This window comes from Penaeus monodon, unplaced genomic scaffold (genome assembly GCF_015228065.2).
Source record: "Penaeus monodon isolate SGIC_2016 unplaced genomic scaffold, NSTDA_Pmon_1 PmonScaffold_5162, whole genome shotgun sequence".
In the NCBI taxonomy this organism is placed as follows: domain Eukaryota; kingdom Metazoa; phylum Arthropoda; class Malacostraca; order Decapoda; family Penaeidae; genus Penaeus; species Penaeus monodon.
Genome location: NW_023660066.1, coordinates 1 through 12,831, shown reverse-complemented (window position 1 = coordinate 12,831; position 12,831 = coordinate 1). Strand labels below are relative to the sequence as shown.

Genomic DNA, 12,831 nt, shown 5'->3' with positions numbered 1-12,831 from the left:
TTTGGTGTCAGCAGAGACAGTAGAAGGCAGACCTGCCTTTCCTGCAAAAACCGTTGAAGTCACATTGTCAGCAAAAGAGGGCGGGTTCTGAAGCTGATGTGATTGACGAAGTCACCATTCTGTGTGTCTATTTTAATGCCGCTATCTTCGTTTTCCAAATGCCTATATTCTTGTTCGGTAAAAAATGTAGGGCCTATGGTAGGCATTCCCTTGTATTCCTCGGGTCCGGGTCCCGCATGGTTGAATCGGGACATTGCAGGGCTGTCTTTATCCACTATCGCCACATCTCCCGAATAAAATCAAAAAAAGAATTTTTTTATTATCCTAAATCCATAGAAGTAATAATTATGGTTCTCATTATCAATACTTATTTGTTTTTTTGCTTTCCATATATAGGATTTATACTCGTGACTATCCTTAGGGTCTTTAGAACATGCAGCTAATAATATGAAAATAAAATATATTGTGCCTCGTGCAGGGAAGAACTTTTGCATGATATTGAATTTTAGGATTTTTATTCGATGATAATTCTAAGATAATGGAAATGACAGGTATGCACAAATGATTAGATTAAATTCCTAACAAACTCTAATATCGGATAAATATTTCGCCAAAAAACACCAATATCGGAAGGACTTTAACGTTTTTTATTTTTTATTTCAATTCAAACCTTGCAAAAGAAATCCCATCTTCCGAATAGTCGGGGTTCATCGGATTGGCGAGCGAAATATACAAACCATCCTTTGCGACGAATATGTTGTATATATTATATTTATTTGCCTCAAGCTCTATCTCTCCTATCTTTTTGAAATCCTTATCCATCACCATGACCGAACTGTATTTCGGATACTGATAATAATGCTGTGTATTTTCTTTCACTTCGTCATCATCAAGGGCGGAATGTCTTACGAACCGGTAATATACCTGTTTGTAGGGTCATATGGATGCTTTCATAACTCCCCACAAGCGTAATGTATTCAATCCAGTTTGTAAATATTTGATTCTTCCATCGTCTTGATTTCAGGAAGGATCTGCTTTGTGCCTCATGACGATATTCTTTCCGGATTCCAATTTCATAACCGAAAATATAATGGTCGCCCCTTAATGCGTGTATGAAATGTTTATCATGACTTTTTGTGGATGCCTGATTCGGAAGGGAATCCCCCCTTTGAAGAAATCACGGGGAAAGGGAGAATCATGAAACTCGCTTTTCCCGCCCTTGTTTTTTATGATTGTATTGAAATGATCCGCTAGGAGGTTCAGCTTTTCTGTTCCGGCACCGCTCGCATACAGTTGCTGCGGTATGTATAGGGCATTTCCATATTCCGCCAATTATTTTGGCATTTTGCCGCCAGGGGAAAGATAAGAGGCGACTGATTGTCCGCAATCGCATCCCCGAAGTCAATTTTTCCCGTATGAATTTCTCCCTGTGTGTCTTTTTCGTACAGGAAAGGCCTGCCGGAGGAGGATATGAGGCATATTGCCACTTGGTAGGATATTGATGCCTGTTTTTTTTACCTACCCCCTTGTTCCCTTTTCTCTTTTGCTTTTCTATTATCCTGTCTACGCTCTTTTTTTTGGAGTCAATGACAATGATTCTATTATTTTTCTTATCCAGATAATATATGCTGCCGTCATGGTATTTGATACCGAAGGCGTGGGGGGGCATGGATGAATCCAGGGGAATGCTAATATTTTTTGTATGGACTAAGGTTCGGGTGTCATCGTAGCCCTTTTCCGTGGCACATGAACAGATGGCAAGCAGACAGAACAGATAAAGGGGGAGTCGGGGGTGTTTCATGATGGAATTGGAATTTATATAATTGGTTTCCGAGTTTCCCTACAGGAAGCTCGGAGGGTTGGAAAATGGGTTGTCTTCTATGGTCTTTTTGTTTCCACATAGGCAAATATAGGACCTCCATTCTCACAACAGTCCTGGTCGAAAATCGTTGTAATATCCGGTTTTAGGGTCTCCGCATATGGACGCAGTCTGAGCTTGTAGCCCTGGGTGTACCTAACAAGGGAAATATTGAACCTAGGGCAATAAACGAGAATAAAAACATCATCTTTTTTCATAAACAAAAAGAATTTTAAACAAAAACCCCCCACCTTAAAAATGGAAATAGTTGTAGGGATATGGGGTTTGTTGCTTCATGGAATTAAATATCGGATAAAAATATTTGCCAATAAAAAAAAACACGAATATCGGAGGGACTTTAACGTTTTTTATTGCTTACTGGAAGTGGACTAAACTGATACTGTCGATGTTTTGAAAAACTGATTATATCATACTTTTCCATTTTTTACCATGTTTTGACCAAATAGCGGGTTTCTCTTTACCAATGTCTTTTTTGATATAGCTTGATTTTCTATCTAGTACGATATTATTCTCTATGAAATGGGTTTGTTTGAAAAAAGAGAATACTTCTTTTTTACTTGGTGCGATAGCTATGACCTCTATGGTAGAATCCTTTAAGATTTATCCCTTTGTTCTAAAACTAGATCTCTTGCTTTTAATTTGCATAGATGGCAACTGTTGTTTCTCGTTACAGGAAGAATGATTAAACCTTTTTTCAAATGGTTTTTTTTACCTATGATTTCAGAAAGGTAGTTCTTGAATAAGGTATTGGTATTTTCTGAACATCCGAATATGGTCAGAATAAGAACCCGGTAAGAGGGTATAAATTTATTTTTGGTCATTATCAATCAATTCAAATAAGGAGAAGGAGAAAACGTCTTCGTTGAATGAGTCACAACTTTCATTGTTATTTTGAAATCCACAATCCATCCTCATTTACAAAAAACTGAGATGCTACAAGGCAAACTGTTGCTGCTTAGGGAAATACTCACCTATGGTCAAGAACTCACTATCCAATATCATTTTTGCTAAAAGGTTTTTCTTAGGGAGAACCTTTTCATCTGTTCTCGGATTTATATAATCCACAGAGTGATGGAAGAACCTATAGTACACATTCCTGTAGCTGTCATGAATAATGGTGCCATAAATTGGGGTTGATGATGTAATATTTTTCTTCCTCATCGTAGCCATGATTGAAACCAATGGCTTGGCTATCCGCAAGACTCTTTGATTGGAGTGTTTTAGTAATACCATCTTTTTTTACATACAAAGAATCCGAAATGGGGAAGGCATAAACCATTCATTAGTGCTGTAGTTAATAGTACGGCTGAACGAGTGAAAAAATTATTGAAAATAATCTTGTTATAGGCATCAGGATAGCTGAAGGAAACTGAAAAATCATTTGATTTCAAATCATATTGTGTTTCCATTATTTTCCCTACTGATTTTTCTTTGTATGTATTATAATAAGGTAGGGACGCTATATAGATAATGGAATCTAAAACGGTCATTGGAAAGGGAAGAAATTTGAGCATAAAGTTTCCGTGTTCTATTTTTTCTTCATCAGAATTGAACTTTATGGTGTCAGTTATAAGCCCTTTGGTATCCGTGATTAACAAGTCATTCTTATGACTTCTTAGAAGCAGGATGGATTTATTTTCTAATGATTTAAAAACCGGTAAGTTTGCCAATTCCATCAGGTCCGTTTTTTTTCAAAAGAAATTTGATTTGTTTTTTTACTGTACCCCAAATTATAAAAATCTATTCCATTTTTTCTGCTTTCTATGTCATTATTTTTTTATCATTGTATTGAATTGAATATGTGAAAGGTTTGGTTTTCCTGTCAATAGGAAATTTTTTTTTCTAATTTAGGGACTAATGTTTTCGGGTATTGATTTTTTTTTCCAAGGGAGAGCAGCCAAGCAAAAAAATAGAAAATTAATAGGAAATAAAAATTCAGAAACAAACATTTTATTTTTTTTGGTTGAAGTTTTGTTTGAATTTAAATTGGAATCTGCCAAGACTTAATTTTAGGTAAATAAATAATTTTAAACCTTGACGGATTCCAAAAGGAAGATGATAGTCGTTTTCAATTCCCGGGATACCGTTTTTTTCCTTTCCCCGGATGGCAGTCACCGCTACAATCTCCCCACCCGTCATAGAATTTCTCAACCAAAACTAGCTAGCGGTTCGCCAGAGCCTGGGTCAAAAACAGTTGTGTAACAACATATTGCATTTATAGAGGACATAGTCCCTAAAAAAAATACAAATTTAGGGTAAAACAAAACATCATCTTTTTCATAACAAAAAAAATTTTAAAAAAACCCCCCACCTTGGAAAAAAGAAATCAGTTGTGGGGGTTGTGGGGTTCGTTGGTTCATGGAATTAAATATCGGGATAAATATATCGCCAATAAAAAAAAACACGTATATCGGAGAGACTTTAACGTTTCTTATTTTTTGGCGAATAATTCATAGAGGTGGAATATCCATTCATTTTCTGTCAGTTCGGGATTGTCCGTATGATTTGCCCCCAGAAACAGTCCTTTCTCTCCCACGAACCATTGGTATCTCTCAAAAATATTATTCTCGTATTTTTTCGGCTATTATATTGAAATTCTTGTCCAAGACCAGGATGCCGAAATTAGGAGGGTGCTCAAAAATATGATTTAATTTATCCGGCTTCATTCCTGCAAAATCCTCATCAAGTGGAACATTGAAAAAACGGTAAGTACACTTTACGGTAAGGGTCATGGAGAATATCTATATAATGGGTTCTGCCATAATAATTTTCCCACCCATTCATATAATGTTTGTTTGTTTTTCATGTCCTCATGGATCGAAGCCATTAAACCTTTCATGAGGATATGGATGATGTTGTCTATTTTTGCAGGTCTGAACTTACATATATCTCCTCGGCTTTTCCCGGAGCTATGATATACTTTTCCTGGCTTTTGTCCAAGAAAACTGTACCGATCTTTTACCATTTTCCCAATAATCATCGGGAAACCTGAAGGCTGTCATTTTCTTATCTTTGCTCTTGAAGTCGAACTCATATATGGGAGCATAATCATGAATGGAGAAATCCTTTTCGAGCATCAGTTTATGTTCCGTATTCCCGAGCGAATATCCTACCTTTATCCGAGGAAAGGCTGCCGAAAGCGGTCATGGAAACTATGGGAATATATGGAATATGCCCGGGAATACCATCGTAATATAATTTTTGCAGCACGATGCCCTCCGGGTTCATTTCTGCTATATAATTCATGGCAGAGGGAATAAGGAAACCCGTAATCCGTGGTGGGAAAGAAACCCATCGGAACATCTATGTTTTTTTTTTTTCATCTTTTCCTATGGGAATATGCTTTGCCGGTTTCTGTTTTCTTTTTTAAGTCATAAATATCAATACTGGAATTCTTTTCATTCCAAATCATTATTTTTTCATTCCTCAGGAAAATAGTCTTGCTACCCAAGGGGGATTTTTCATCCAAATATAGGGAGAAACCCCCCTTGGGATTATGTGTAAGTTTATGACTGAAATTATTGTTTATATTATCCTCTACACAAGAGAAAAATAATGGGGAGAGTATGAATATAAAAAATAAACGGCGTATGATTATGATACTTTTAGGGTCGGTTTTTTCAGTCATCATTTTATTTTTTTAATTTTCGGTACTTACACAAGGAGAACAATAGGAAATCCCCGCAATTAACGGCAAGGCATGTAGAGCCTATTGCATATTTATTGCACTGATGGGTTTTCTTTGGGAATAATTACAATCCAAAAATTACAATCTCCCGCTATCTCCGCACTTGAGGTTTGGGCATCCAGTGTATTTTTGGGAAAATAGACCGTTAATAAAAGTCCGAATATAAAAACGAAAATAAAAACATCATCTTTTTCATAACAAAAGAATTTTAAACAAACCCGCCACCTTTAAAAAAGGAAAAATTTGTTTTTAGGGATAGGGGGCTGTTGGTTCATGGAATTAAATATCGGGGTAAAAAATATCGCCAATAAAAAAAAAAAAACGAATATCGGAGGGACTTTAAAGTTTTTATTGCTTACCTTACAAGGTAAAAAACAGCTTTTGATTTGAGGGTTTCCCCATTTTTTTATTTTCTTACTTTTCTGGGGTTCACTGTGATTGGTGTGGCATTGCTTCCTTTTGTTGCCCCTTTGGGTATACACCCAGTGCCCATTCCCCTTCTGTTAATGTGAGCTATGCCTGGCCGGGCGTATCGCCACTTACCTTGGAGAAAGAAGTGACCCACTCCCCTTGAAGGAATGCTAAATACTGTGCTTGGTGTGGAGCGGTTTTATTCCGTATAAAGGGAACGGACAAGGGAATATCCTTTGGATATGGAGGCTTCATTGGACTTGGGTTTTGGGCTGAATTCGAGGTGTCCTCCAAGGTCAGACCGTTGTATCCCGAATTGCCGAAGGCGTTTCCTTTCCTGGGGTGGGTCTGGATAATCCTCGGATAATCTGAAAAAACGTCCGGTATTGGTTTATTCCCTAAACGGAACCGCCACCACCTCTGACATTTTTCAAGTTAGCTAAGGAAAGATTAAAGCCCCGATTGTCACTGGTTGAGGGTGTGAAAGAAATAGTGGGGGACAGGAGGGAACGACTTGGAATATCGCCTGATTCCTGGATTTCGGGCTCATGAAGCAGATGGACTGACTAACCAGCGACTGAGGGAGTCCTTGGAAAGTAATTTTAAATACTTCGGTTTTGGGTAGGGTAGAAGAGAATGGGGAGTCGGTAGTTATAAAATTAAAAAACTATGAGGGAAAAAGGGCAGAGGGAATTGGCGAATATCAGTGTCAGCCCGAATATCAAGGTAGTATTATCAAGGGGGCGCGTTTATAGCCAAGATACAGTTGAGGAGCGTCCCCGAGAATCATTTCAAAATAAATGGAAAGAACAGTGTCCGTCGCTATGCATGCGGAAGGAGATGCGAATATCATACAAGTAGCCAATGAACTCAAGAAAGCCATTTTGAGGGAGAACGGCGGAACTACCTCATTCCTACGAGTTCTCACTGGATAATGACAGAACGGAATATTTGGAAAAGGAACTGAATAAGATTTGGTGGCGTACCGGGTTTTCCCTAGGATTATTGTTGCTTTTGTTTTTGTAATCAATAGGAATGTCAGGCATGTACTTCTCATCCTATTAGGCTTATGGCCAATTTGGGCTTGTCGTTCATTTTGTTTTTTATTTGGAGTCCGATTCATTTGTATGCTTTGGCAGGCATTACGGTTTCCTTTGGTATTATCATGGATAATATCATTGTGAGATCACCATTTTCATCCCAAAAGAATAGGGCGGTATTTGCGGCACTATGGGTGCTACGCTTACTACCTTGTCCGCATTGGTGCTTGTGTTCTTTCTTCCTTTGGAGTGGCAGGTGAATCTGTCGGATTTCGCAAAAGGTGTTGTGTATCAATTTGTCAGTTTCACTTTTGGTAGCCTACCTCCTGGTTCCCGGGTTTATCGGATTTTTTGGGGGTTTCGAAAAAGAAAGAGGAAAACATTTTCCGAAAAAGGAAGAACGTACCGTCCGATTTTCCCAAATTTTTATAAGTCATCCTTACTATTCCTACACAGTTCCGTCCTTGGGTCATCCTCATAGCCATACTTTCCTTTGGGCTTCCTACCTCCTCATCCCTTTCCAAGATAGATGGATTCACCTCCTATAATCAGTTTTGTTGCTAGCGATGCTTATTCTGAGTATGTCAAGCCTATCCTGGACAAGACGCTGGGCGGAACACTCCGCCTGTTCAAGAATTATGTCTATGAGGGAAGTGGAAAAAGGGAAATCAGTGAGACCTTACTTCATGTGGAACCCAAGTATGCCCAATGGGGCTACTGTGGAACAGATGGATGAAGTTTTCAAGGAAACTGGAGGCATACCTATCCTCGTTTGATACGGAAATAAAGCGATATACCTCGAATATAAGTAGTGGACAATACGGGAGCATGAGTATTGCATTCAATAAGGGCTATGATGTATCCTTTCCCTATTCCCTAAAATCCCCAAACTCACACGATTCGCACTGAACCTTGGGGGCGTGGAATGGAATATCTATGGAGTGGGTAAGGCTTTCGGAAATGGTACGGCAGGACGACCTCTGAGTTACAGATTGGCCATGTAGGCTATGATTTTGATGGTTTGGACAAACATTTTGAATGGAATGGCGGATTTGTTGGAGGACCATCCCCGTGTAAGGGAATGAACCGAGCGGCCAATGTGAATGGTGGACCAAGGTTTTGTATGAATATTTGTTTGATTTTGATATGCAATCCCTAGCATCCCAAAGGCATTTCAATTGATGAGACCCTGAGGGATGTGGAAGAGTTTGATAGGAAGGCAAGGCATGATTTTATCCTTCCTAATGGTACTGATGTACGATTTGTGGCTCATGAAATGGGCCTTAAAGACAAATGGTCGTACCAGAAAAAAACAAAAGGAAAAGGATTCCCAAAGATTGGACATCGGGCCCGCTTTCAAAGTTGGAGAAACGGAAGGTGGCTTTTTGCCATACACAAAGAAAACCAACAGTATATCAGAATGGTGGAATGGAACTATACGGGTTCCGCCAAATTCGGAAATCGGCATCTGAAGGCCTGCATGGAACAAATGAAGAGGCAAATGCCAATCGGCTATTCCATGAAGGAAATGTCGGGTATGATGTGGGCAGGGAAGAGGGGCGGAGCCCAATACGGCTTATTTTTCCCTTTGTCATTGGACTTATCTTTTTCGTGTGTTCCATCCTGTTTCAAAATCCTTTCGGCAGGCTTTTGGGTTATCGTACTGCTCATTCCCGTTTCCTTTATAGGGATTTTTCTAACATTTTATCTGTTTGATATTTCTTTTGACCAAGGGGGATATCCCTCATTTTTGCTCACGAGTGGCTTGGTTGTCAATAGCTTGATCCTTATCATTAATGATTATAACGGACTTAGGATAAAAAAAACAAATAAAAAAAAATTTTCCTTATAAATAAAAGCATTCCGGCAAAAAATCATTCCGATTATGCTGACTATATTATCAATTTGCACTGGGCCTGATACCCTTTATGCTGAATGGAGACGAAGAAATATTTTGGTTCGGATTGGCACCGGACGATTTGGGGGTTTGTCTTTTTTTCCCTATTGGTAATATTATTTCTTAATCCCTTATTCCTTTGGTTTGGAAAATAGGGTCTGAGCAAGAGGAAAGATGATGAAAGCGATTCCCAAACTGGCGAATTACCGCCCCAAATGCACCAAAAGCACTGAAAAAATCGCTAGGGCGAATTCCGGAGATACGATTGCCTGACCGATGGTCATGGGTTTCACCCGATTCGTTTTTCGATGGATTCAGCAGAGAGGGAAGACAACTCCTCATAGTCAAAATCTTCCTTCAGTTTCACAGCTTCCAAGCGGTTCATCTTGTCCCCATTTCCTGTTTCCCTTTCGGATGTAGCCGGCATATTTCATCCCGATCTCAGCAGAGATGATAGGCTCTTGGTCATATTGATTTTTAAAAAATCATTAACGGCAGGAATTACGGTTCTCAATTCTGCCAAAGACATATTGGGACGAAGTAGAATTCTATCCAGTTTCATGCCTTGCTTGATGCGGGTGGAGTTCTTGGATTCCAAGTAGCCGTTTACTTGGTCAGGCGTAATCTGCCCTTTCAGGATGAATCCTCGATTTCTTCGATTGCCTCGTTCTTTTCGTTCACAAACGGGCCATACGTTTGTCCATGCCCTGCATCCCCAAAGGCGGTTGCGAGAGGAGTCAGACGTAAGTCCGTATTATCCTGCCGAAGCAGAATCCTGTATTCCGCCCGTGAAGTAAACATACGGTATGGCTCTTTGGTGCCTTTGTTCACAAGGTCGTCAATCAGCACGCCGATATAAGCATCAGAGCGTTTTAGTATGAATGGATCCCGCTCGTTTATTTTTAAATGTGCATTGATACCTGCCATCATTCCTTGGGCTCCGGCTTCCTCATAGCCCGTAGTTCCGTTGATTTGTCCAGCGAAATACAGATTTCTAATCAAGCGGGTTTCTAAGGTCATTTTCAATTGTGTAGGCTGGAAAAAGTCATATTTATTGCATACCCCGGGACGGAACATCTTGGCATTCTCGAAGCCCCGAATCATCCGCATCGCCTTGTATTGTATATCTTCCGGAAGGGAAGAGGAAAAGCCATTCACATAAATCTCGCAAGTATTCCATCCCTCTGGTTCTACGAAAAGCTGGTGTTTGTCCTTGTCTGAAAAACGTTCAATCTTATCCTCAATCGAAGGGCAATAACGGGGTCCGAGTCCTTGGATTTGCCTGTAAAACAGGGGGAGACGGTGGGAATCCCGTTTTTAGGTTTTGGGTGTACTTCCTTATTGTATATGTGATGTGGCAAGGACGTTGTTTTTTCAGGGTAGGCGTATTCGTGAAGGAGAATTTACCCGGATTTTCATCTCCTGGCTGCTCTTCCATCGCAGCCCAGTCCAAGGAGCGGCCATCCACACGGGCAGGCGTTCCTGTCTTCATCCTACCTGATTTCGAAACCGTTCTGTGCTGTTCACCCAGACCTTTCGCTGCACGTTCTCCAGCTCGTCCTCCTCCGAATTCTTTTCTCCGATATGTATTAAGCCATTAGGAAAGTACCATTCGTAAGGATAACCTTTTTTGGATTCGATTTCCAATCCCAAGGAGGTGTAAACGCCTTTGCACATTCCATCTTTACGATGGTCCCGTTACCATTTCCTGCCAAAAATCCACATTCGGATGGGCTTCCAACATCTCACGCCATTTTCCTGCAAAAAGCATTCGGTCGCTTCTGTGCCCTCGGACTCCACATCGCCGGTCCCTTGGAGCGGTTCAGTAAACGGAACTGTATCATGGTGTGGTCGGTCACATACCCGAATAGCCACCCATCGCATCTATCTCACGCACGATTTCCCCTTTTTGCCACGCCCCCCATCGCCGGGATTACAAGACATTTGGGCAATGGTATTCATGTTCATTGTGGCCAATAAAAACCTTTGAACCCAAATTGGCAGCAGCCACTGCCGCTTCACAACCTGCGTGTCCGCCTCCTACCACTATTACATCATACTTTGGAAACATATTCCTTACTTTTATATTGAAATGCGAGAGGTGTCGGACACCTCCAAGGTGTCCGACACCTGTAACCGAGGAATATTCACGAAAAAATAACTACAAAATTCTATACAAAATTACGAATTATTAAACTCTGATACAGTAAATTGAGTTCCCCAATCGAATATTACAAATCTAAACATTACCATCAGATGAAAAACACCCTCAAAATTTCCTATCCTTCTTCATAACATTTACCCTCCCCGCCCAAACCACTCACATCCATTGCGGAAAGCTGATAGATGGAAGTCGGATAAAGTGATGGATGCCATGACAACATTATAGATGGAAAGGAAATACAGGAGGTCAGAAAAGGCTATAACCCATCCGCCGGAAGGAGGGGAATCATTGATTTAAAAGGACAAGACCGTCTCCCCGGACTAATGGATATGCATGTCCTTTTGGAGAGATTTATGAAAAGGATGCGTATCTGAATCGTTTTATCATGAATGAGGCTGATATTGCCTATCGTTCCGTAGATTTTGCAAAAAATTACTTTGATGAGTGGTTCACTACGGTACGTGATTTGGGAGGGTCGGTGTGAATTTTTCTTTACAGAAAAGCCATTGCGAGAGGATTCGTGGATGGTCCCCGGATTTATACGGCGGCAAAATCCTCGCCATCACAGGGGGGGCATGCCGACCCTACGAAGGGAAAGCAAAGAAGGATCTGTTGGATTATCCCGGCCCGGGAAAACAAGGTGTGGCGGATGGACCGGATGAATGTAGGAAGGCGGTTCGGCAGCAAGTGAAAAATGGAGCGGATTTAAATCAGATTACGGCTACGGGTGGGGTATTGAGTGTGGCGCGGGATGGAAAACGTCCGCATTCACACTGGAAGAAATCCGGGCGATAGTGGAAACGGCGAATGAAATTTTGGTATCAAGGTAGCAGCCCATGCCCACGGAGACGAAGGAATGTATAGGGCGGTAGAGGGCGGCGTGGCTTCCATCGAAAAGGTACTATGATGAGCGAACGGACAATGGATTTAATGATAAAAAGGGAACATTATTATGTGCCTACGATTACGGCGGGCTGGTCTGTGGCTGATTCGGCTCGGGTTGAAGGATACTTTCCGGCAGTCGTTACACCCAAGGGATTGGAAATCGGACCTAAGATTCAGGATACATTCACAAAAGCCTATAAAACGTGGTGTGAAAATCGCTTCGGAACAGATGCAGGCGTTTTTCCTCATGGAAAAAATGCAAAGGAGTTCCAATAATGGTGGAAGGGGGCATGAAACCGATGGAGACCATAAAAATCCGCCACCATGGAATGTGCCCCAAACTCCTAGGTGTGGAAGATAAGCTGGGGAGCATCGAAAAAGGAAAAAGGGCGGATATTATTGCGGTTCCGAAAATCCGGTTAAAAATATAAAGACTTGATGGATGTGAGGTTTGTGATGAAGGAGGGAAGGGTTTTAAAAATAGATAGATTATTTCCATCTGAAATTCCGCCAGGGATCCTTTGTTTCTCTTTCATAAATGACCAGATTAATATCCGGCTTTTTTTATTACCATGATGGAGTGGGATTATTTTTAAATAATTGGGATTCAATTTATTCAATTCTTTTTCAAGGGGTTTGATATTTTTTTCCTTGGAAATAAGGGAAGAGAATAGCAGTATTTGCTTATTGAATAATACACTTTCATGAATCATTTTTTTTAAAAAAGGATAATCCCCACCTGCCATGTTCATTTCTTTTTCCGCTGAATTAATTTAACTTTTATTTTTTTTTTTAGAATTTTTTTAAATTTTTTTTTTGTCCCTTTTTTTGCTTTTCCTTTGGAAGTAGGAAAGGTGGGTTTTTTTT

General features: G+C 40.3%; 1 protein-coding gene across 1 annotated transcript; it reads right to left on the bottom strand.

Annotated features, from left to right (window-relative positions):
- Nucleotides 1–9,548: 9,548 nt before the first annotated feature.
- LOC119571109 (tRNA uridine 5-carboxymethylaminomethyl modification enzyme MnmG-like) lies at nt 9,549–10,407 on the bottom strand. Its single transcript, XM_037918565.1, has 2 exons — nt 10,323–10,407; nt 9,549–10,132 (listed from the first exon to the last, which is right to left on the bottom strand). Exons 1-2 carry the CDS (start codon nt 10,405–10,407, stop codon nt 9,549–9,551), a joined length of 669 nt encoding a protein of 222 aa, XP_037774493.1.
- Between the last annotated feature and the right edge of the window lie 2,424 nt (nt 10,408–12,831).

Coding starts and splice junctions, on each gene's coding strand:
- LOC119571109 (XM_037918565.1), bottom strand. CDS start 10,407: ATGAAGACAGGAACGCCTGCCCGTGTGGATGGCCGCTCCTTGGACTGG. Junction 10,133..10,322: donor GCCAGGAGATGAAAATCCGG/GTAAATTCTCCT, acceptor AACGTTTTTCAG/ACAAGGACAAACACCAGCTT.